Source organism: Micropterus salmoides, unplaced genomic scaffold, assembly GCF_014851395.1.
Source record: "Micropterus salmoides isolate LMB-PRFRI ecotype aquatic unplaced genomic scaffold, ASM1485139v1 Ms_hic_scaffold_10, whole genome shotgun sequence".
Classification (NCBI taxonomy): domain Eukaryota; kingdom Metazoa; phylum Chordata; class Actinopteri; order Centrarchiformes; family Centrarchidae; genus Micropterus; species Micropterus salmoides.
Window position 1 is genome coordinate 10,928,040 of NW_024040041.1, and position 26,549 is coordinate 10,954,588.

The following is a 26,549-nucleotide window of genomic DNA, read 5'->3' on the forward strand; positions in this document are numbered from 1 at the left end:
AATAATTAGTAGGGGTGATCATCTAGGGGAGGTGATGGTGCGGTGGATGAGACACATGCTTTTGGTGTGAGAGACTCGGGTTCAAATCCAAGGTGACAAATCCACCAATATGTCCCTGAGCAGGACACTTAACCGCTGTTGCCTCCAGAGGTGTGCAACCTCTGATATATATAGCAATTGTAAGTCGCTTTGGATAAAAGCATCAGCTAAATGTAGTGGATTGAGTTTTGGGTTTTGTGAGTGTAATGACATCACTGCTTAACTGCAGATGCATCAACAGCCTCACAGGTTATTGTGATTAATGTTCACACAAACAGAAAACTGGAAATGGAGACATGAGCTGAAATTGACTCATTTTCAATTTGATGCTCACCTTAAATGGCATCTGCTAAAATGGCTTAAACAATTTAGAATTATATCACACATTTATCAGTACCTGCTGTTTATGTTAAACATTAAATGTATATCCCTCCTCTTCAAAGGAAAACAACTTGTCTTCCTACATTCTCTTATTTTGGTCTAACTCACAGAGCTACTAAATACAATATAAATCAATAAGGAATCACTAATAATGACATATGATTGAATGCTGTAACTCTTCATCACCACTCTCTCAGTTTTGCTACCTTGGCACCACTACAGACTCTCACCATTGCAGGTGCAGCAATTTTTCCACTCAGTTACCACCATTAATCTGCTTTATCTGAAGCTTTTATGTTCCCTCTCCACAATAACTAACCTGTGTACCACAGCGAATCAGTCAAGCAGCTCTGTAATAGTAACGAGCTAAACAATCAAAAGAACAAATAATGGCATCAAAAAACAAACAAACGGGGTATATACTGAATGATCTCATTCTAATTCTGTTTCTTACAAGTCAAATTCACAACATGTCAAGTTAAACCAACTGTTAGGACTTTGGTTTTGTGCTCATGTTTTTCCTGTGAACAGTCTGGTTTGGGATTTTGTGTTTCCCTTTGTAGCCTTGTTTGTTCTCTTAGTACCTGTCTTGTCTTGTATCTTAGTTTTAGTCCTGTCTTTGTATTTAGTCTTTGGTTCTGTATTTTAGTCTTTGTTCTGACTCTTAGTTCTTTTGTTCGGTTTCCTTCATCCTGTTCTGCTGTCATTTGTTCTGGTCCTTGTCCACTAGTCAGTCTGTTTTGTCCCTGGCCTGCTTCTACTTTCTAGTCTTGGTATGTCCTGGTGTTAGTCTTGCGTCAAGTTACAGTTTGTCTGTGTGCCCTGTCTGTTCTCCTGTGTCTTGCTTTGCTTGCTGTTTTACTGTGAAGTCGTGATCCATCTGTTTTATGTTCCCGGCCCGCTCGTTTGCCTCAGTATTTAATGCCTGTCTCTTTTCAGCCTTGTTGGCTTATTGTGGTTTGTTGCATGTAGCTTGTGGATGCTCTGTAACCTGTGTTTGTCTCTGCCTCGTGTTCCTGTCAGCTTGTGGATTATTGTTTCATCTTGCATTCTTTGAATTGTACTTTTGGACTCAGCCACTGTAAGCATGCTTGCTTTTTTGTTAATAAGTCATTGGACTTTATCTGCTCAGCTCTGGTGTCCTGCGTTTGGGTCCTCGACTAGCTCACACACACTGCAAACCATAACACCAACATTATTGGAAAAACACTCAAGGCCCCGCACACCCACAGATGTTGTCAATTACTCTTGCTGATTAGATGTCTTTTCAAGCTGACTGCTGGGTTGAGCTATGCTGCTAAGTTGGCTGAGCTACTCAGTTCTACATATTTATGTTGTACTCAAGCAGTGGCGGCTGGTGAAAAATATTTTAGGGGCTGTGCCATATCCAGTCAGTTTCAGTAACCGTCCTAATACAATTTAACACAAACTGCAGGATACCAGAGCTCTGTGAAATAGTCAGAAATTATTTAATGCCAATATTAAAAAGTTTCTTACACAAAGCGGTATGAAAAGAAAACACTCAAGTAAAGTACAAATACCTCTAATTTGTGCTTCAGTACAGTAGGCCTACTTCAGTTACCGTCCACCACTGGACATCGCTTCAGAGCTGCCTATAAACTACACAGCTTACCTCTGTAGCCAACCGCTGTTGTTCTCCTTGTCGATGTACCGTAGCACAAGCACCAACTGGCAGTTGGTTGAAATGTCAGTTGTCTCATCTGCCTGAATAGCAAGATATTTTTTACTTCCTCCAGAATGTAATCTTGAAGAACTGACAGCATGCAGTCCAAAAGTTTGTTTTGCACAGTCTTTGAGGTGCCTTTGAAAACAGTAGCTGTCTTAAGGTGCTCCTCCAACACACTGTCCAGCGAGGCACCAAGATCTACTGAAAACGCCAGGGTTTGGCCAGCTTAAAGGCCCCACAGAATTTAAGACTTAAGAAAGAAGAATTATTTTTGATAAAACGTGCCTGTTCTTATCCACCTCTTTTTTTGTGTTTCCTCACCCCAATCCTGTGGCCTTCGTCAGCCGTGTAGCGGTGTTAACTCTGCCTAGCATGGCTAGCTTCACTGTATTATCCATATGTGCCCTTGTACACTCTTAACACACTTTCTTAATCTTCTCAGATAAATGTTTGGTGCCATATACTCCTGTAACAGTCCATGTTGTATCCATCCCCGCTGTTTTAAAAAGCAAGCATGGGAAGCATTTCTACGATTGCGTCCAGCTAGCCAAGCTTTTCTATTGTACCAATTGCGGAAGAAGCCTTGCACATACGTTTTACCTCTCTCGGTAGCCTGTAACTGATTTTGATGTCAGGTTAAACATACATATACTTAAAAAAGTAATTGTTTATTTCAAAAATGTTTATTTTAAAAAGAAAAATCAACACTTTCCACCCCCTTGGAGGGCCAGCCGTGACTGTACTCAAGTTGAAAATAAATTGGCTTTAGACTAATACATGAAGAAACATTATTTTTTGAGCTGCTGACTACCATTACCATACACATTATAATCCTTTTGCCTGTTTTTTCTTTGGTTGTGCAGAATGTAGTCAACAAAAGCATCGTCTTGATGAATCTTCCATATTTGTCTGCATCTTTCCCTCGGACCCTGAATTCAACAAAAATCTATAAAATTACCTATTGAAAAATACAGTTTTCAAAAGTTGTTGATTGTGTTGAGTACTGGCCCAACCTAATCACTAATAGGAAGCGGTTAATCTGCCACAAAATGTCTAGATACAGCCATATCAATCAATGTCAATACGTAAGAATCATTATGAAGACTTGAGACTTAAAGCTGCACCACTCACTATTTTCTAAAACAACACTAGATCAAAATCAAATGACTGTACAAAATGTGAAAGTAGTGACAAACCTTTAGAGAGTCATTCTCTGACAACAGCAACAGCAGACAGACACAGTTAGCAGCTCGCCGGTGAATAAAGTGGAGCATTTAGCACCAAACGAGCCAGCTATTTCCCTCAAGAGTAAGCAGAGTGACTCTTGGGCTTACATCCATCAGGTGGTCGGCCACGTTGACTCCAGATAAATGCAAATGTTGCTCCTTGTCTGCTACATGTGTAATAAGACAACTGTTTGAGTTTATAGCTTGTTCCACCTTTACTGCTTTAACTTTAACTTTGACTTGTATTTTGTGACTCGTGATCGTCATCAACTGTAAAAGGTTTTAACAAGTATAACAAAGCAGGATGAGTCATTTAAGCATGTTCGGTACAGCCCTACAAGGTCCTGGAAAGATGTCTAAATCAGCAAAAATGAAAACATCTGTTCATGTGTACTGAGGCTGTGTAGGGGGAATCAGTGCTAATTCATTCAAAGCATCTTGCATTTCCTTTTTAGATAACAATTCAGCTATCATTAACAACACACCAAAACAGGTTGCTGCATTGTAGATTTGTCTTCAGTTTTGGAATCGGAATAAGGCACCACAGCGTTGTTGTCTTCACCTTCCTTTTTTTGTCACTTCTGCTCATTCCACTGAGTTAGGACATCAAGAATCATTGTGAGAAATGCAAGAAATCAGTAACTTAAATAGGAATACACAGTAGCTTTAGCTGAATAGGTAAGTGGGTACAGTCAAAATCAACACTACAACAAAAAATAACTCTAAAAGCATAGCTCATCTCAAACAAAACAGAGTTTGGCAGAATCCCACGGGGAGCTTTTCCTGTAACATTACAGAACACAAGTTAAAAGTTCGATTACTGTAGGCATGACTGCCTATAATAAATCAACTTCCACATTTCTTCCACACGTTTTCCATTAAAAGTGGTCTCTTTTATTTAACGGTACGTCAGATTAGATTTACATTTAGATTTACAAAGCACCATTGTTCTGATTCCCTCTGCAGGCCCCACCTTTTAATCAGCCACACTTGGCAATACATCTGGCACCTGTGAGCAGCTGAATTAATTTATTACACTCCGCTTTGCAGTTAGTTGGCCCGCCTCTCCCTCTGTTCCACAATGAACAGTTCGATCCCATTCACTTAAGTTTAAATCAGTTCTGTCCAACTGTCTTTGTGATTGCTGAATGGGAAACAATAATGCCAAGGCATTCAAGCACATAATCAACATTATTTTAGAGACTAAATGAGTCCCTCGCCACTCACAGTGGAGGTTTATCATGCAGAATATTCTGACACTTTAGCACTTCAATGTTCAAAACTAGTAAATAACTTGGTATTATACAAGTTCATTTTAGATTATCATTATCTGTGCTGTTGACAAAAACTACTGCAATGAAATGTAGCCACCATAATGTATAATGTTAATCTGATTCACATTCACTCTCTGTGAATCTCCAGAAGATATTATCCTTAAGCCTCAGTCAGTCTCTCTCATCTGTCTATCTTTTTCAACTTCTCTGCCGTCTTGTCAGTGTCTGTGTGTGTGTGTGTGTGTGTGTGTGTGTGTGTGTGTGTGTGTGCGAGAGAGTGGTTGGACAGCTGAGTATCTGTTGTTTTGGGGTCAGGTTGAGAGGATCTGACTGCTGTGTTGTGCTGAGTTTGGCTCCAATTAAAACAACAACACTTGACAGTATACTCCCTCGCTACCCAATTCTCTCTCTGTTTTTCTTTCCCTTCCTCTGTCTCTCTGTGATAAGATCAATCTTTCATGATCTAGGTTAGGAGGGAAATGCCACACTGCAGTAGCAAATAGCAAAAGGACACAGCAAAGAAAAAAAGATGAAAAGAAGAGTCAAGCTAATTTGGGACACGAAATATATGCAAGCAGCAGTCAGAAATGTATATAATGTGTAAAGGGTGAATCAAGTGGTTATTTATGTACATTTTTATCTACCCCTCAGGTCTGTTTCTTTGTGTATTATCTAATTCTCTTTGTGTCTCCTTCCTCTTATTCTTCTTCCCCAGTTATCTGTTCTCCCGTGATTTAGCAACTACAACTAGGCACACCAATTCTGTGGATTTCTCCAAAAGCCTGAAACAGAGTGCATGGTGTTGTAGTAAGAGTGATACTTTCAAAGGCACAAAAGTGTGAGGACTGAATTAAACCATGTGTTTTTCTGATATAATGTAAGCTGCAAATGATAGCAAACCCAGCTAACTAGTTTACAACCTACAGCAGAAAGTAACACAACACGTCCTCATACCTAAACGACAAAATCTGTGGATTGTCATTTGTCCCAAAATGACACATAAGACTGCTTTCCAAAATGACATGTATGAGGTTTGCAAGTACCAATACAGCAACAGACTTACCGGACCTTCAGTATGTTACGTAAGTCACGTCATCTAAGTCACATGACGTTTAACATGGGAAACTGTTGTAAAAAAAGTCGTAGTGTGGTTTTAGGAAAAGATTAAATGAGGACATTACATAAGTCATCCACAAAACATTATTTTACCTAAAACATGTCATCTTTGACTTTCTTTCAAATGGGACTAGAACCTAAGTCTCCTGAGTGAAGGGCCCATGTTTACTTCATTCTACTCCATCCTCTCTACCACTCTCGTTACAAGACAGTCCCTCTTCTACGTCACCTGACTTCTTCTGCCACTAGCAGTCATGGCCCAACTAAAAACATAAATATGGGTCACAATAAGCTGAGATATTGTCTACAACATACAATTATAAATTAAATGTTTTAGCATGAGATTATGCATATCAAGTGCACAACTCCTTTATCGCGGTTCTCCTTTTAAAAAGATTCAGTAAAAACATTAAAAAGAAATCCGGACACAGGATAGAGCTAACCGTAGCTAGCTAACTAGAGCTAATGGAATCTGCTCGGGACAGTTTTCATTTCAGCCAGCAAAATTGATGGTCTTCGGCGAGAATTGAGAAGACTGCTTTTATCCACCTTTTTCAAAAATTAAGGACTCATTGTTCCACATTTTTATAAATTGCCAGTGGAAAATCTGCCACCGTTATTTTAAACTGGATGTGTGTGGTGCAGGAAAGCAGTGGGGTTTAGCGAATGGTCAATTCTCTGAGTTGCAGAGTGAGGTGCAGAAAATGTGTTTTGGCTGCATAACAACATGTTTTTCCTGTTTTTATGTTATAACTTTGTGAAGTGAAGAAATATGTCCCCAAAAAGCTCAGACTTGGGATTCTTTTTTTGTGTCAGAATGCTGTGAGATCATCACTCATTCATGACTGCTGGAAGTCTTTTTTATATTCTTTCAAAAGATATCCTTTAGATAAATGATCATGTGGCAGGAGGATTGTGTAGATATTTTTGGCAACAGTTAAGACTCCAACTTATGTAACTTTTGAAATGTAACCATAATTTTGGAGGGGAAAATATCCTCAGTTTACATTAAAGGAATTCACCACTCAAAAGAGTGCAGAGTATCCAAAAGGGACAGATGTTCTCAAAAGTTGTTTAACATTACAACTTTGTTGTCTGTTCCCTATTTCCTCAGCATCCTTTGCCTCCATCAGCTAGAACTTCCCCTCACTGTTTCCTTCTTCTTCTCTTTTTTTCCTTCTCTATTTGGGGACATCTGCCAGTCTTTGAATGCATTCATTTAACCTTTTTAAACGTGTTTTTTCTTTATGCACTTCTACTCACTTTCCACTGCTTTGTGGAAGTAGTTTGTCATTGTCCCAATGTGTGACAGCCTTCCTCATAATTTGTCTTATCTACATTCTCTCCACATTAAGGTTTAACTCCAGGTTTTGTTCCACAGAGCCTTTAACCTTTTCAGCTTGACGTCCAAAGTAACTCCTGTAATAACTTTTCAAGGGTTGAAAAACACAACTTGCTGGGGCAGTCAAATACTGATCTCAGGCTGAGCCAGGTTTACAGCAGCCCTTCTTTCAGTTCTCTGCTGACCAGGTGAAACCATGTCTGTCAGGATGTTGTTGCATCTCGTGCCCTCGTCTCTTCGATGGACAGACTCCAAAACGTTCCATCACTGCCCACCTGTCTATGCAGATCATTACCTTGGACCTGCCTGTAACTGAATTAGTGTGTGTGTGTGTGTGTGTTTCATGTTCTTATATCCTGGTGGGGACTTTAACCTGAATGCACACTAACCCACAGGGGCTCGTGTCACCATGGGGACTAAAATTGAGGTCCCAAGAAGTAGAGACTGTTTTTTCACACCAAAGGAGTGAGGAAATGTTTGCAAAGTTAGGGCATCTTGGCCAGGCAAAGGGGTAAAGGACTGGTTAAACATTTGGGGTAATACACTTACTCTCTTGCATAGAGTCATAAGATTGTTCAACCTGGAAGACTATCTTAATGCTTCATTCATTCACAACTCTCTCTCATACAACTCTCTCTCAGACAAATACTACACCGTAGCAACGGTTACTATCCTGGAACCGGGCTTCGTCAAACCTCAGTTCTTGGACCAAACGGTGGTACTCACCGAGATGTTTCCTCGCCCACAAAATCTCATGAACCCACATACGGCGAGTCCATCCTCTCTCTCTCTACCTGCTTCAGCCTTCCCTTCATACAGAGCAAGGGCCAGAGCAAGTACTGTACTCTGTGTTGACATTTTTACATCCAGTAAGTTAGGTAGAACTACTTGCAACAAATGTATCATGGCAACCAAAGCAGTCGGAAAAAACACAAAAACCACAAAAACGCCCGCTAGCACTCCCTGCTGGGCGTTTTCTGAACAGCAGCTGTCATTTTCAGCTGGCAAAAAACGTTTTGGTGGACACGGGCCCTAAAGGCTGGAAACAGAGAAAACAGCTAGCCTGGCTCTGTCTAAGCTAACAAAATCTGGCTACCAGCTCCTCCAAAGCTCACAAATTAACATGTTATAGTTAGTGTACAAAAACGATAATTTAAAACCAACAAGTTGCGGTTTTACAGTTGCCAATTATTACTTGGCCAGGAGCAGTAATTCCCTGAGATTTAGATGAGAGCGGTATTGATCTTCTCATCTAACTCTCATCATGAGAGCAAATACGTGTATCTCTTTGTGTAACTCTCTTTATGAATATATACACCTTTAGACAAAATATATATTTTATGTTAGTTTTTAAAAGTAAGAAGTGGGATATGGTAGGATATTAGGGTTTAGGGATGCACCAATCCAAACTGTCGGATTGGTATTGGTGCCAATACTAATAACACCTGACATGATCAATCCACATTAAATACAGTTTCTTCATCAATATATAAACTTCTGTGGTTCAGTTACATTCATTCAGTCCTGGCTCGCTGCAAGTTCAGTTTTTAGTGCCAAATCAGTCCATGGCCTCATTTCAAATTGATAATGAGTTCCAACACAATATACAGATTTGAAATTTGCATTAAATTTACATTTACATTTACTCATTTGGCAGACGCTTTTATCCAAAGTGACTTACATTTGTGGAACAACATACAAGTATTACCCCGCATCAATACAGCAAGAGATCTATAAGTGACAATACATACTTAGAAGAGAGAGCAGCAATAAATACTAGTAAGAGCTATTTGCAAGTATGGCATCAATGGGGTAAATACCTAGGGAAAGAAGTGATAGTTAACAAAATAGTGCAATCAATACAAGAAGAAGAGCACCAGAAGTGAATGTTCTAGATTAGGGGTTAGAGGTGTTAAAAGAGGAAGTGTTCTCAGAAGAGATGAGTTTTCAAGAGCTTCTTGAAGTGGGAGTGGGATCCCCCTGCTCTGATGAGAGCAGCCGGGACTGAGATTACTTTGTACAGTCCCCTCCAAAAGTATTGGAACGGTAAGGCAAATTCCTTTGTTTTTGTTGTTTACTGAAGACATTTGGGTTTAAGATCAAAGGATGAGTATGAGTAAGAGTTCAGAATTTCAGCTTTCATTTCCTGGTATTTACATCTAGATGTGTTAAACAACTTAGGACATATCACTCTTTGTTTGAACCCACCCATTTTTCATCTTTTGATCTTAAACCCAAATGTCTTCAGTGTACAACAAAAACAAAGGAATTTGCCTTACCGTTCCAATACTTTTGGAGGGGACTGTATGTAGGGATGGCAGAGCCCGATGATGTTCGTTGGAGGAGCACAGTGGCCAAGAAGGAACATACTGTGAGTTTGTATAATGGAGTTTAGGTAGATGTGTGCGGTCCCATTAGTCACTCTGTGTGCAAGCATTAGTGACTACAATTTGATTCGGGAGGCCACGGGTAGCCAGTGAAGGTGGCTGAGTAATTTTGGGTTGATCAAAAACCAGACATGCTGCTGCGCTCTGAACGATTTGCAGGGGTTTCACCACACAAGCTGGAAGACCCACTAGGAGGGCATTGCAGTGGTTGAGGCGAGAGATAACCATGGCCTGTACCAGAAGCTGGGTGGCGTACTTTTGTTATAGCCTGATTTTGGTTATGTAGTATAGAGCAAGGTGGCATGACCGAGAGACAGCAGCAACATGGTTTGAGAAGGAGAGCTGGTCATCAGTCATGACACTCAAGTTTCTCACCACCCTGGTTCGAGTGATGGTTGAGGAGCCACTTTGTAGTTTGATGTTATGGTGGATAGATTGCTTGGTTGGAATGACCAAGAGTTCAGTCTAAGAGAGGTTTAGTTGGAGGTGAAAAGCCTTCATCCACGCGGATGTGTCCAGTCTGTGATCGTCTGGCAGAAAGGATAGGTAAAGTTGTGTATAGTCTGCGTAGCTGTGGTAAGAGAAGCCATGCGAGTGAATGATCGGCCCCAGTGAGGTGATGTAAATTGAGAAGAGAAGGGGCTCTAGCACTGAGCCTTGGAGCACCCCTGTGGAGAGGCAGTGAGAGGAAGACAATTGTCCTTGCCATGAGACACTGAAATGCCCAGAGAGTACAGTTCGTACGAGGTACGGTTCGAAGCACAGGAGTGCTTTGCCCGAGATGCCCATTGCAAAGATTGCAGGTAGCAGAATCCTGGGACTGACTGTGTCAAAGGCAGCTGATAGGTCAAGCAAGGACTGGGCTGCAGCTTTTGCTGACTTTAGAGCTTCTGTCACAGACAACAGAGCCATTTTAGTAGAGAGGCTACTGTTAAAACCAGACTGATCTGGATCTAGAAGGTTATTCCATGAGAGGAATTCTGAGGCCTGTTTGAAGACTGCCAGTTCGATAGCTTTGGATAGAAAAGAGGGAGAAGTGAAATTGGCCAATACTTCTCAGCTTGAGTACAGTTGAGGGAGGGCTTTTTGAGTAGGTGTGTAACCTAAGCCCTTTTGAAAGCCGTCAAGGTTCACAAAGCCAGAGAAGTATTTATTACATGGGTGATTGCCAGCACCATGGTAGGAGATACGGCTTATAGGAGACTGGTAGGAATCGGGTCCAGTGGGCATGTTGTGTGACGGCTACAGGTCAGAAGTTATTATATTTCACTCTCAGTGAGAGGAGTAAATGAGGAGGGTGAAGTGCCATTGACCTGGGAAGACAGGGGAAAAGATGTAGAAGGACTGCTACATGTTAGGCTTGGCGTCGAGCCTTTAGCACCAATGCCTGAGGAAGATGGAGAGAGACATTTACTGCTACATGGTAGGTTTCCCTGTGATATGCTCACAGAGTGGGAGCTGACCAGAGCGCGAGTAGACCGGTGGATTTAGGAAATTAGGCATTAGGAAAAAGAGAGCACTTGTATTTGATTTTTACTCTTTGTATTGTTGAGATATCAGGATCAATATTGAGATTATTGATTTATATCCCTATTAGTCTCGACTGAAAACTAAAGGGGACAGAGCGTTTGCTGTCAGGGCCCCGAGGCTCTGGAACAGCCTGCCCGAGGAAATCAGGTCGGCTGAGTCAGTGAACTCTTTTAAGTCCCTTCTTAAAACATACTTTTATAGGAGAGCTTTTCCCGATCTTATTTGACTTTATTTTATCCCTTTTATTTTATTGTATCTTACTAATTTTATATTAAATTTTCATGCTCTTATCTTTTTTTTTTTTGTATTATTCTTTACACTTGTTAAAGCACTTTGTAACTTGTTTTTGAAAAGTGCTCTACAAATAAGGATTATTATTGTTATTATTATTATTATTATTAGGGTTAACGGTTTATGTAATGACTGTAGTCATCACAATGTACATACTCACTAGAGTCTCCTCCAGGTCAGTTAATCACAACAAGAGAAGCTCCCAGCATACTCACAAGAGAGTTACCGTAATTAGAAGACCACTAGTTTGAGTCATGTTGCTAAAGAAATGCCAATCCCTTCCAGCAATACTTAAAGGACATGAAATGTTATGTTTGTGATATAACATAAGAAGAAGATAAGAAGATAAGGTGATATGCTAAGATTAGATGGTATGCACGTGGCTCCTCACTATGTGTGATAACGTTTCACTATTATGTGTGAAAGTTTGATTTACCCAGATAAAAGTGGAGGTTTGTATCTGTGATTGTTCGGCAGTTTTGTCAGTTTGGTATGACAGAAATATTTATTGTCACTGAGGCAGCAGCATAAACTCCTACTCAAAATATCTCTTGCAGAGGAAAGGAGAGCTGTTAATAATGGCTCACCAACAGCTAGACATAAAAGACAGTCAGTGTGAATATTTTTTGTTTGAAAGATCTGAACGTAAATGGTGTAGACCCTCTCTATTAATGCCAACAGAGATGCTACGTCTCTCTGTTTTGTATTCTCTGTGTATTGTGTGACTCCTCAGATTCTGTGACCTGACTTTGAATTAGAGCTATTTTGCCACTACAATATACACATCTTTACAATGGCCAGATACTTTATTGTGATAGTTGTTACCAAAATGGGTGAATTAGCAACTCTGGCATTAGAATACAAACAGACTTTCACAAACTGTGTAATTACAGGTACCACACTTGGCAGCTCTCTCTTGAGTTGTAGCATATTTGTAGCCAGTGTTTCTATAGTTGATCTCGCAGGACAAAAGAGAATAGAGGGTGCCGTTGTCCTTGCTCATTCTGTTTTCAGTGACAAGAAGGTTTTCTTTGAGGAGACATTTGTGGGAAGAATTTCTTTCATGAGGACTGCCAGCAGGCTGAACCACTCGTCTTTCTCTAAATTCCACAGAATTGGTCCACTCTCTCTTCCTCTGGTATCTCCTTCCTGTCAGAAATCTGATCGTCCACCAACTGCTCTCTTAGCCTGTCTGCATCAAGCCTCAGCTCAGGAAACATCCTCTATGTCCTTACAATATAAACACTTTTTAATACTTTTTAAAACATTGCACTATAATCCTAATATTTGTAATTTCTCTGTGTAGAACTTGTCACACAAGTATAATATAAATGGTGGTGAGCATATATAATGCTGCAATACAACACTAATAACTGGCCTCAATATGACCATAGAATTGATCATGGAGCTTCAACAAAAATGGGATTAAAAGCAAGGCTGGTGTATTAGATTGCACAGGTGTTAAATGTACAATAATACTTAGTGTAAATAATACACATATGATTAGATAGTAACTACAGCGTTATAATATCTTGCTCCTCACTTAATTCCTTTTCCACTGGACTTTGGACTGCATATTGTCTTTTAACAGGAGATGATGTCTATCTTCAGTGTGCCTCTACTTCAAACAACTAAAGCATCTTCACAGCCAACACTCCGGTGTACTCTTATCTGATGCATAATGAAGTGGAGGCTCCAGTGTCACATCTTTTCACAAGGTCTAAACTTTGTAGTGACACCTCCTAGTTACATGTTTCATAAGTGCAAAGGGATGCACATCACACAGCATGCACATCTGGTATGAGTCAGCTTGTGCAGTTTTCCTTGAAGATTTAAAGAACAAAGGTACTAGGCCAAAATTATAGTGTAATAAGGGTGATTTGCCATAGGTGGTCAGCCCGCAGCATTAGAATAAACAGAAACCTGCAGTGCCTTTGGCTTGTCTATGACTTCATATTAAGAGAACCTAAATAACATGTTTAAAAATCCTTGGGTCATATTATACCTTCCAGAAAAACACACGTGTGTTCGACTGAAATTACCACCATAACAGCTGCATGGCAGTGTTCTGAGCTGGTGCCATCAAGTGGAAAATGCGAGAAATGCAAAATTATAAACCAGCACTGCTTCTACTGAGGAATTTACAGCTTCAAGGCTTGTTCTAAATTTAGTAAGCCATATCACAGTTTGAATCAAAACAGTCTCTACTATGCCTACATGACTGAAACTGTCTTGATGTGACATCCAGGAGTTCCTTTTTGAAAATGTTAAGATTGTATTTGGTAAGGGTGATAGAAACACTTCATGTGATACAATACAGGTCAACATGTCCATTAACAAGCACTCATTTACATTTATTCATTTAGCTGATGCTTTTATCCTCAACCCTCAGCTATCGGGTAATTAGTGATACCCTCTCTTATCTCCTGCTCTTTATTCTCTCTTTCTTAACCTCCTTTTCTCCCCTCACCCCCTTCCCTGCCTTACAGGTCCACCGGCGCCAAATCAGGTCCCTGTAGACACAGACACCATCTCTGGGACTACACACTTCTCCTAATGAGGGACAAAATGGGTTTTGCAGTCTAGATTCAACTCTAACACCAGTGGATACCACTGTAGATCAATTTAGTTGTGGAAATGTGTGTGTACGTGTGGGTAGATAGCTACACAAAGGCAATTTCCTGTTCAGTGACATGGTTGCAATGCTGTAGATTCTTTGACCTACACAGGATATTTTCAAATAAATGAGTGGTTGGTTTTGACCGTGCATGTATGGATAGTATGTGTGCATGAATGCATTTGTAGAAAACTGTTAAAGGACTTGTTTGATATTTTTGGGGAATAACCTTAATCACTTTCTTGCCAAGAATTAGACAAAGAGTCCAATACCACTCTCACAAATGTCAGTTCAATATTCAGCTGCTGCTTAGCTTAACATTCACTCGCTTAAGCTATCATTAATACATTATATCTTGTGTTCAGTCCAAACAAAAACCGAAGTGTAAGAATGACATGTTGCAGTGTTTTGGGGGTTATATACTGGACCATTTCTTACTGCTGGTTGTCTTGCAAAATCACGGTGACGACAAGATTTCAGGAATTAGTCAGGCTTAAAAGCACCTGTAACACCACAACATGTCGTTTTTATGCTTTTGTTTTTGGACAGGGAGATATAACCTGTTGAGCACAATGAGCTGTAGAGGGTGTGGGTAGGTGTATTTTATTACCTTCGGACAGAGTAAGGCTAGCTGTTTTCCTCTGTTTCCAGTCTTTATGCTAAGCTAAGCTAACCGGCTGCTGGTGGATCTTTTTATCGAACATATGACAGAGATAACCGTGGTATCAATCTTCTAATCTAAGCTTGCGCATTAAAGCCAAGAAGCTGAAACTATTCCATTAAGTGATCTAATGATGATGAAGTTGAGACCACTGAAAGTTCAAAATAGTACGGGCACTTGCTCACACACATAAGCAGGCAGAAACACATGAACTCTTCGGTACACACGCAATCTCCAGATGGGACAGCCCAAGGACATTCCAGGAAACGGCTGAAAATGGTGACTGATGCGGCAGAAGGTCTCGAGGACAGTTCACATGTCCCTATATATATTTATGCATCTATGTATTTATGCAAGGACATGGCAGTTATCCTGGCCTTGGCTTGACATAGACAAGGAGCACTCAGCAGCTGTTGACCCAAGTGATTCCAAAACGGTGACCTGGCCAGCTGGTTGGACCCGTCCCCAGCTGGTTGCCTGTGGAGGGAGCTGACAAGTTGGAGCAGGAAAAAAAGGAAGGAGATAGAGGTGGTCTGAAGGGACAGATAGACATACAGCTTCAGAGTGGGAACAAAGAGCAAACAAAAGCAAGGATGTCACACCCTTGTTATCTTGCTTTCCACCGCAACTTAGTATCAAAGACTGACAATGTTCTTTTATTTAAGCCTTTATCTAACACGAGAAAATATGTTTCTGCATGAGCGGAAAACAAAAATGAGATATCTGGCTGTGAGTGTGTTTGTGTGCATTTGACCGTGTGACAAAACAATAAAACATGACAGACAAAAACCCAATGAAGTGCAGAAACGCTGGTTGTTTATACTTTTCCTTTGCATGAGTGCTTTTTTAAAACTTATCTTTAAAAAACCCTCTAAGGAGTACTTAATAGCTGTAAAGTCTAAGCCCATTACAAATACAAGGCAAAAATGGGCAATGGAATTTGATAGAGGGCAAGGGACAAAGTCAAGAAAGTTGGAGGAGGAGGCGAGCAGAGAAATGAGAGGTCTGGAAAGCGGAGGAGGTGCAGCCAAGCATAAACTCCCCGGGTAATTAAGGATTTTGAGAAAGAAGAAATCAGGAAGGACGGATGAAAGGGGAGGAAATGGGGGTGAAACAGGTGAGAAATGAATGAATAGAAAAAGAGAAGAGGTAGAGTGAGGAAAAAGATCAGAGGAATGAACAAATGACAAATGAGCTGAGATAGAAGAGGATGGAGATGGGTGATGGGTGAGAGAAGGGAAGAGGAGCAAAGGAAAAGAGGTAGAGAGTAAAAGAGTGAAAGAGTGCAAAGAACGATATCCTCATTTCGTACATGCCATAAGAGGCTGCTGCAACGAATTGACAGTCATTCAAACTGACACCTACATCAGAGATGAAACCATGTCTGAGCAAGCATGACTGGACAAGAATAATCATCACACTTACTGATGTGGCTTACAACATTTAGCCAGACTCATATGAGACCGAATTTAAATTAAATGTAGAGACAACCATTGTGACAACACAAGGAAGTATCTGTGATTGAGAGCAATACATATTTAAACAGATTATTATATCAGCCAAGTTTGTTCTAGTGCCTTGGTTAAGAGTGCACAAAAATCTGGTTCAATAGTGGATATCTTATTCTGGTTTAGCTGCATGAGATAGTTTGACTGGTTTGTTGCTTGAATTTGGTTTGACTGAGCTTCAAAAGAGATTTGAGAATCAGCAGTGCATAGTGTTTTTCAAGCGTGCAGATTTGTAAATGAGATTAGGGGGTGTCTTCCTGCAAAACACCAGATGCAAGAAACGTGACAAATTGTAAATTTTCAGTTACCCAAAACTAAGAACCTGACACTCTGCTACTTTGCAGTGCAAACATTAATTATTCCCTGCTCAAAGTGGCAGGGTAACCTTCAAAAATGGTACATGAATCCTTTAATAATGCATATCAGTGCTAAATGAAACATTAAGCCGTGGGGATGTAGTTCTCCCAGCAAAACCTTCAGGAGAGCTCACAGAAATGCAGCTTTTAAACACTTACCTGCTAAAAGCATTCCTCTTTTCTCTCACACCTACAGACATCAACACACATACACACGCACTTTGAGGACACTGTTATGTAGCATATCCAGAAACACAAATCAGGACCTCTTGATGGAACTGGAGCTGCTGTTAAATCAACTTCTCCATTCATTTGCAGTAGGGGAGACTGGGTATAGTTGTAACATGGGGAATGTTGTAACTACACTAGTTCTACCATTTAGAGATAAGATAGGAGTCATGAGATCCTTTCAGTATTTACCTGCTTCCTCTCCAATCAGGCATGGTTGTTGTCAAGGCACATTCAGAATATATAGAGAAAAAGAACAAATGTTTATTTTGGTTTTTTTGTTAGTTTTGTAGATTTATTTAATTATGTACATTGTAGTAGAGTTTATTAAGTATACTATTAAGTAAGTGTGTTCTAGTAGACAAATTTACATACACGCGAGTCATCAGACTGAGTCTGTTACAGAGAGAGAGAAACGTTGTTCATTTATTTCTCTACAACTGTTTTTGAAGCATATCACATGGTGTGGCATCTATTTTGCTTCTTTTGTCTTATTGTTACAACTTACCCCAGCATGTGTTACAACCTAACCTAATCAACTCACGAGGTATATGATATTCTTGTAGAGGATTGAACTAGTGTCATTTGTAGTTTAACAAATGTGGGAACTGTAGCTAAAAAAATTAGCGAGTTATATAGCTGCTAAAGCAAAAAGTGTTACAACCATACCTGGTCTCCCATGCCACAGTCCATTTAGGCTGTGTGGTGAACTTCTGAACTACTGACTCACACTATCTTCATTGTCACTGAGGCTGTTAACTATTTTTCCTATTCATTTTATAAGACAACTTAAAGCTTCTTTAATACTTTTTGCCATGTTAGTGGTACGACTCTATGGATGGCAATGTTGGTCTATTGGTCCCATCAGCTTCAACTGTCCTTTTTATTTAGTGCTAATTAGCAAATGTTTGCATGCTAACGTGCCAAACTAAGATGATTTGAACAGGGTAAACATCACAATGTTAACATTGTCACTAGCATGCTGAAGTTAGCATTTAATTGCTAGCATTTTCAACACATAAAATTCAACAAATAAACCACCTACACTCCCTGCCCTGCAACAAACATCAGACAGGCAAAGTTAGCGACTAGCTGGTGAACTTATTTTCAGCAACGGATATTTTCCTCAGGAGTTGGTGGAGACCAAAAACAGAGCTAGATGCTGAGTGAATATTGGATTTGGAATAATGTTGCTTTGAGTCTGCTACATGTGCATATAACCAACTCTTTGCTTACATGTTCACAATATCTACTTTATCAGATGAAACTATGTCAATGTTGTGTTTATGTCTTGCTCTAAGTGGCCCAAAAATTAATGCAGGTATCAAAATTGCACCTAAACACTCAAATGTACATCTGTGCTTTATTCAAATGCAACTGATATATTTTGTAGGCTATATGATCTAACTTGCTAGTGTTTTGAGGACAAATTAGCTGAACTGTATGACACTAGGCTTCTAATATTCAAACTTTACATCAGTAATTATAGTAAAACAAACTTTGTACCACTGCTAGAATAGAGCCTAGGAAGAGACGCCATGTCACCCCTATGTGTCATGGAAAGATTTGTCACCCCAGCAGGACGGTCACTGTGACTCATTGGGTTTTGTCACAGAGGTACTGCCATGCTAACAACTTTGGCCAGCCTGACAGTACCCTTGTAGTTGGAGAGAAGGTTAACGTTTGTCAAGTGTCACGTGGACACTCATAATTGTTCTACTAACCAAGCTGATTCAGCTACTCAGCCGCAGGGATCAAGGACAGGCTAGGTCTGTCTGCATTTATTATCTACTCTCTCGTAGGAGGGGTGATGATCTAAAGGCCACGGACCAAATCGGCTTCACATCTGTCTGCACAACAGTTTTGCTGCACAGTGAGATATCTGCCATCTGGAAAAGTGATACTGTCTTTGCCATCATATGACTTATACCACAGAGTTCAGCTGACAAAATGATGGCACGGCATGCATGGACAAGAGCTAGTATATTTTTGTAATGAAATTGAAATTACTGACCAATGATGAAATTTAATTGGTTCTATACTCATAATATATGTAAAATGGTATTAGCTGCTTTCTATTAACCTTTCGCTTTTCCCAGTGTTACTGAGCATTCACTTCCTTTAAAACACACGCACACTCACAATTTACTCAAGTTACTCAATACAACATTGTCAACGTTCATTGCTGGCTATGGTGTTTTGATAGCAATGTTTTGATATAGTTCCTGCTTGGTCCTGGGTTTTGAAACTGCAACCTTCTGATCAGGATCCATCTCTGTCCTGAAGACGGATCCCTAGCTAGAGACAGAGCAACACTGTCGCTTTGTGGACACTCAAAGAACTGCAGTAAGGTCATCACAAAGCACTGTGATAATCTTAAAACAGGTTGGTCGGTCACAATGTTAGCACCGAAACACTTGAGCATTGAAAAAGTTGATGAAATAAGAGTATGACTTTTTTTGGTATCTTTTGTGACTTATTGATTGGATATTTGTGCAACACTATGCATGCGAATTATATTTGTATGTCTATTCATATAAATTTATTTCCTCATAACAAGGTAGTTAGTTATTATCCATATGAAAATGATTAGATGATGTCATTTGTCATTTTACATTAAACAATGTATTACACCTTTCCTTCCTGTGGGTATTTGTTTGAAGAAGACCTCTAGATGGGTGAAACTGTAATTCCAGTGTGTGGATCCTCCTTGTATTGCAATTGCACTGATTTGTTTTTAATCCAGCACCTACTGCTAAGGTAGTTTGAGTAGTGCATATGACAAAAACTTCAATTCCATTACATCTCTTCTTCTTTCAACCATTGATTGTGGGTTTTTTTTTTTTACAGTAATAAATGATCAAAGTCCTCAAAAGACCTCAACATCTCACAAATTTGTATTTTTCTGAAACTTTGCAAATATTGTAGTCTTTACAATAATTCCACCAATGTGTATTTTTGCACAAATGACACATTATTTTTTTACTTCATATGTGCATGCTGTAAAAAAAAAAGATGCATGTGCACAGAGTTGCGAGTAAATAGCAAGAAGCTATTTGAAATGTTAAAAAATAACACCAGATATTCTCAAATTTGCAGTCAATGGCTTTATATGTAGGTAGAATTACAAAAACAATTACACAAACCATACAAACAATATGCATAAACCTATCTGTTTTAGTTAGATTACTTAAATAGGGAATAATATCCAGAACTATTGCAATTTCACATTACAGGTAGCAGCCAGCAACGACATATATCAGAGCAACAAAGGGGACTTCTGCAGTTATACATTTCAGCAGTCTTTTAGCATGTCAGTTAGTTAGCAGAAGGCAAAGTAACAGAACCCAGATTCACCTGAGCTTTCTAGCCTCTGAAAGGTTCAGTGTGTAACATTTAGGAGGCTCTATTGACAGAAATGCACTACGATATACATGACTATGTTTTCAGTGGTGTATAAAGACCTCATGTAAAGAACCGTTATGTTTTTATTACTTTAGATTGAGCCATTTCTATCTACATACACTGCGTGTCCCCTTACATGGAAGTCGCCATGTTGCACCGCCATGTTTCTACAGTAGACGGCTCTACAGAGTGCCTTTTGTCAACTGGTTTATTAGAAGAAACATGGCCAAATGGAGAATAACATTTTATTATTTAGCACAAGAGCAAGAGTGTGTCAGACACCGTGGTTTTGGAATAATGAGAATCTTTTTTTTACTCCTAAAATCTTTATTGTAAAAAGAGAAATAAAGCGTACATGGGACATAGGGAAGTATACAGAACTTTGATTTGCGCAAAATCATGTACTGCAAATACATATTTTGCAAACATGTAATTTGTAATATGGTTAGTTTGCTGTCCAGGTAGAGTAAACTAGATGTCTCCGTGTTGTTTATATGCTCTAATAATGCTAATCCAACACATCTTTGTAGTAGCGTCCATGTTGATTCCACATTCCGACTTAAGAGCACATGAACACACAATGAAGTCGGGAGAACGACTTCACAACTCGGGAAATGGGACCGTCCGTGGAGCATGTAAATGCACCATGAGCCAATTTGTTGCAATTCGTAGCCCTCACCGCTAGATGCCACTAAATCTTACACACTGAACCTTTAAAGGGAAATTAACATAAAAGTAGCCAAATACTTAGTTATTACTACATCATACAAATGTCAGTTTAAACCTTTTGAAAAATAAAGTTTTGTATTGTTGCACATCCAATATTCCTGTGCAGATGCACTAGTGAAATGACTGCAGAGTGAAAGATGGATGATGCAGGAGAACACTATGATAGTTAATGCTGGTTTAATCACTCTGTGAGCTCTCTTGTTTTTCTGTGCTTCTTTCATCCATCACTCTGTTCAGGCTCATGAGGTTCAATATGGTTCATGTGTGTAACACTGTCTTAGTCAGATTAACCCCCAAAAAACAGTTGATCTATGCATTATCTTTAAATTAGACAGCTGTGTGTTCTTTCTGGTGGCAGAGTCCAGTGTATTACGCACTGAGATTTTAGGCTATGAGTATTACTGGATCCAGATGTTGTATAATCTGGAGGATTTTCAAGTGTCTCCTACAGTTTCCTGCAGAATTGAATGCATTGTTAATATTAGTGAGTTGAGGGATCCTTACTACCTCTGACCCCTTTTCACCTCATTTGTGTATTATAGGATTTCTGGACCTTCATACAGTAAGCCAAGTGTTAGATTTTGAATGCAGACTGCGTAGGACGTTACCATCTGTGCTGTACGATAACCATGCCAACTCCCAACAGTGTGACTGTAGCCAAGCAGAGGGGAATGAAGGCACAGAGGTGTATTGTATATCAAACACACTCTGGTGGCTGTTAAAGGACTCAAGCAGGTTGTTATTAAGTTGATAATACAGCATATGGTCAATTCTACATTTAAAAATCTGTGGATGTGCAGTTGTTTAGGATTATCTACATGGCAACTAAAGCATGTGTTTCTCAAAGAATTGTATAACAAAATACTTCAACGATCAGCATCTCCCTGCGGAGCTGGTAACACGGGCCAAGAGGCACAACATATGTCATATAACAGAGCTGTGGTGCAGTTCACTTTCAGTTATATCAGAGAGTAGATTTAATACCAAAATACCATATTATTGATTCTGTCTGACCAAGAAATATGTTTCTGTTTTTTAAAGGCCAGGATTGCCTAGGAAATTGTTTTTACAGCACCTGGAACTGTTTTTTGTGCGTTCTTGTTGCCTTGCATGACATACACTTTTGTCTGCCATCAACAAATGTCAACAAGGGTTTACTTTCATACACGCAGGAATAACTGCATTTACAATGAACTGTCCCCCAGTACTGCTATAAAGATATACACTCAACATGTTTTTGTATGTTATGTTACAAAAGATGTGATAAATGGAATGATAATGTGAGGTACAGCAGGCAGGCGAACACAGAAATGCTGAATTGACCAGAAACAGTAAAGACACATATTACAGGAAGAAAAGGATTACTGATGGGAACTTAACTACAGGCTACCAAAAGTCAGAAAAGTGCAAAATTAAAACATGATTGACATTAAAAAACTCTCTAAGATGCAACCATCTTATTTTCCATCAACCTGAATCCATTGAATTGAATATATTAAACATATCTATGCAAAGTGTACACTTTGTTTAACACTAAGATTAATTCCATTGTAGTCAGCAGCAGATGATTCTCACTGCAGACACCTGATGTTGGTAATAATGTCAGTGGTGGAAAATGAAAAATAAAAGTGGTTAAATAAACATTGCAATACCTAAAACTGGTGAAAATAAAAAGTAAAGGAGCATTTTGTACCTCAGTACAAAAGTTAAGGTACTAAATAAGCTGGCTGCACTATGTGCAAGAGGTATTTTAATGTTGTATGTGGTTTACAGCTATCGGATAAATGCAGTGGAGTAAAAAGTGCAATATTTCTATGTTGTGGAGTAAAAGTAGAAATTAAGCTGAGCTAAATTAAGTTGCATCTAAATATAATTACAATATATATATATAATAAGTACCATTTCACTTCTGAAACAGTTTAACTGGATTTCTGACTTTCCAAAGACTTGTTTATAAGAAGGCAACATTCATCAAAGTAATTTTTTTGTGTAGGAAAGTAACTGTTTTTATCTGGCTATGCTGCTAAACCCAAAATCCCATCTGTTTTTGAAGGGCTGATCAGTGCATCCTCATGTGATTTGATGCTAGATGCATCCTCAAACTTCAAGATCTGTGAGATCTCCCTAAGTAGTATCGATAAACCTATACGTAAATCTATAAAACTACATTTTAGGGAGGAAATTATGTTAAATTATGTATTTTAAAAATTAACTGGTCAGTAATCAGTTATAGCTTCCAAAAATGCGGTCAGCTCCGGTGCTAGTGTGTCATTTATTTACAGAAAGAAAGACAATAAGTTTGAGACTCCTCACTGACTGACTACAATGGAAGTGACCTCGGGAACACTCTGGGACTCTGCTGCTCTCTCGGGTTACATGTTTCTTCCCCCGTTGATGACGTTGCCTCCTGGAGGGGCGATGTGGATGGAGTCTAGAATGGGCCGCAGTATCTGGCCGAACGGCCTAGAGATGGAAGGAGGAGATTTGATTTGATATCCTAAACTGAATCATAACACCATCATTGCACTATTTTTTCCCATGTCACTGGTATGAACAGATGGTTTTCTGTTTTATGGGGGGTTAACCAGTGATTTTACACTTTAAAACACCTAATTTGTTTTGGCTCCTACAGTGAATTTTAGAGTCACAATTGTATAACTGTTCATTGAAGGCCTTGTCCGAGGAAATATCTGAGAAAACCCCCACATTTAATGTGACATTTAGACACTATGATCCACTCTGTACACTCTAAGTCTGCTACCATGTATTGGAGCTCCTTTACAGATAATTATCGATTGTGAAGCAAACTTTTGAAGGCAGGTTTGGAATTTGGAATCCATCCAGGCAGCTACCACATAAGCTGTGGGCCTCGTCATTGTTACAGCAGCAACTAGTGCTGCCTGTTTTCTCTTAAAGGCAGATAAGTCACACTGGGTTTGTGGTAGAACTCGTGTCTGCCCCTCTGACTTGCCATGTGATGATAAAAAAAGAGCTCTATGTGAGTTTTCACAACAGTTCAGCACTGTGGAACAAGTCCAGCTAGTGCACGGTAAAAACTCCTCCGAGGGCTACATCACATTAACTTTTAAATTGTGCAACTTCATTCAAGATCGCAAGAAAGCATACTGAAACAGACACAGAACACATAGTTATAATAGTCCATATGTTACATAATTTAGCTCTACTAACAATACATCACAGTGCACCTGAGAATAGGGAATGAATGACCATTTTAAGTGTAAAGCCAGATTTGTTTAGATTTTATCAGGACACAGGCGTGGTCACATGGTGTTTGGTTGTCAGCGGGGACATATTTTTTAAAACAAGCAGAGACCTGACCTCGACCTGATGGAAGGTATGGGCAGCTGAAAGACTGAGTTTTACACTCACGTGGAGAGGACTTCAGATGGAAGGTCGGTGATGTAGGAGGGGATGGACCGTCCTGTCAGGAACTGAGCCACCTCGTTGGTGAAGGTGTTGCAGTTGTGCTCGAATAGACGATACCTGTCACCTCTTAACCGAGAAAGAATGGAAGTTAATGCATCAGATAACCGCTTTCATGCATTGTGACCGTTGAGTAAAAATGTGTTATTTTCACATGCGTGTGTGTCTGCCTTAGGACGTTATATTTAATATATAATCAACTGCTACCTTTCCTGTATGAGGGAAGGAAGAAAAATGTTGTGAAGAAGACACTAGACCTGTATGAGCTTTCTCCCAGGGAGGAGAGGTAATCCATGAAAATCTCCTCAGACACTTCAGTCTCGCCCAGCTCTACCACTGTGTCTGGAGGACCCAGCATGGTCCCACCCTGACAAGCAGACAGCAGAAAAAAAGAGAGAGACAAACTAACATGTTGTAGGTTTTTCTGTCTTTTGGTGCAGTTTGTGGACAAATTAAATAAAGGCAGCCTTAATCTTTTAAAAAATATTCTGGAAATGTAGGAAATCACAAACTGAAGTAGAGGTAATTCAGGTAGATTTAAAATGTCATCACAAAAGAACACTTGAGAGCGGGAGCATGTGAAATACTAAGTTGGTGATATGCCTACAGGCCTTCTAGTAATTGGCAGCATCTCAAAGCAATGAACTAGAAACCTGATAATGTCTTGCTTGTGCCAAACTTTTAGTACAAACAACAAACAGCCCATATGAATTTTGAGAGATTTCGTTTTAGCAGTAATGCACAATGACAGCTGAGTGATACTGTAGGAATCAAACCAAGAACTGTTCAGGTGTTAATAGGTCAATGTGGCTGTTTCACCCTCTTGGGTTTTTACATCTCATGTCCTCTGCATGTGTCCAGCAGTCTAAGGTAGATAGTCTACAGTTCCTTCATGAGCATGTGTGAAACAGCTGGGGGTCAGTCCCCTTGTTACAGACTTACCGGTGAACAGCTGGAGATCCCCTCCCCTCCAAAGAAGAACTCATCACCGTATGCCACTATAGCTGTGTGCCTGGAAGAAAAGCACAAAGTTATCACAGGGGTAAATTCAAGTCTGAATAACCCTATGTTAGTGCCAGTGCCAATGCCTCTTTAACAAATAACAAGCCACAAAGCAAAGTTAGTAAGCAATTAATCATTACAGTAATTGCAGATTGGGGCAACTGCTGAATAACTTAAATGGACAAATCAAGCCTTGTAGCCTATAGATCCCCTCTTGATTAATGTGTGATGTGTTATTTTGTGACAAAGTGTTGCAAGCTACTTCCTTGGTGTGTCCACTATCCTACAACTGCCCTTGTCTAATTATGCTTCAGTTTATGATTTCCTAAATTGGTCCCAAATTACTTTAGGCAAAATTCAGAATAAAACAAATGAACATGGACATAATTAAACACACTGACACTGGCTGTTTTTAGTATTCTGTTTCTTAGAATGGATTTATTTCCTATGCTATTTGCTGTGGGACCAGAAGTGAGTCACAGGCCAACACCTGCTGGACCCACACATTATATGAGAAGCAGTGTTTTCATGACTCAGGAGGTCTGACTTTTAGGTCCCAGGCAAGCCAGCTGTCAAATTAACAGAAAGGAGATTCATACCAGATGCCATCCAATTGCTTTCCTGTAACAAAAAAATGGGGAAAGTAATGAGAAGAAGGTGGAAGGAGATGATCTTAATTAGCTCCGTGGAGCTGTACCTTACAAGTGGAGCAGTTTGTCAACCCGCTATAACGACCTTTGTACCTTCATTAGGATGTAGGAACATAAATCAGTTTAAATTTCAAGGCACGGTCGAGAAGGCATCTCTACCCGGTATATGTCACTTATTTGTCCCAAAGGCCAGGCTGCATCGGGTTTTCTGTCTTTTTTTGATCAGTAGGCTACTTACCTAACATGATAGGACTGAGGTTGCGAGCCATTCCTTTCGACAGATCATAAATATACAGTTGTACATTGAATCGCGTAGCATTTTTATCCATAATGTCAACGCCAAAATAGCTTGTTATTTTCTGTTGGCTGGCTCGCTGACATTTAACAACACAGCTGACTGGGCGGTTCTTTGGATGACGTCATTGCGTATTAAAATACGTACAACACTTCCGATTACTCTGCTTTCAAAATATACACTTTCTTGAGAAACGCACATACAGTGCACTGTTAGCTTTCGTTAGCAATAGCTTTATTTTGAAAGAAACCGGTCCATTATCCGGTATCGCCCTCGCTATCTCTAAATGACTTGACAATTTAATTGTAACCGCTGACTGCGGTTTTGTTGCATATGTGCCACGATCAAAGAGCTTGTCACGAAGAAATGAGCAACTCGATA

The 26,549-nt window shown here is 39.7% G+C and overlaps 1 protein-coding gene across 1 annotated transcript; it reads right to left on the reverse strand.

Moving 5' to 3' along the window:
• Positions 1-19,735: 19,735 nt before the first annotated feature.
• On the reverse strand, positions 19,736-26,305 carry desi1a (desumoylating isopeptidase 1a). Its single transcript, XM_038695911.1, has 6 exons — positions 26,112-26,305; positions 25,823-25,844; positions 25,164-25,233; positions 24,479-24,588; positions 24,168-24,290; positions 19,736-23,240 (listed from the first exon to the last, which is right to left on the reverse strand). Exons 1-6 carry the CDS (start codon positions 26,200-26,202, stop codon positions 23,150-23,152), a joined length of 507 nt encoding a protein of 168 aa, XP_038551839.1. The 5' UTR covers positions 26,203-26,305; the 3' UTR covers positions 19,736-23,149.
• Positions 26,306-26,549: the final 244 nt, after the last annotated feature.

What these genes read in the sequence shown, in the direction of transcription:
- desi1a (XM_038695911.1), bottom strand. Translation starts at nt 26,202, where the DNA reads ATGGATAAAAATGCTACGCGATTCAATGTACAACTGTATATTTATGAT. An exon ending in CCTCAGTCCTATCATGTTAG is followed by an intron (nt 25,845 to 26,111) that starts GTAAGTAGCCTA and finishes TTTTTGTTACAG; the next exon opens with GAAAGCAATTGGATGGCATC. An exon ending in CCATCTGAAGTCCTCTCCAC is followed by an intron (nt 23,241 to 24,167) that starts GTGAGTGTAAAA and finishes TTCCATCTCTAG; the next exon opens with GCCGTTCGGCCAGATACTGC.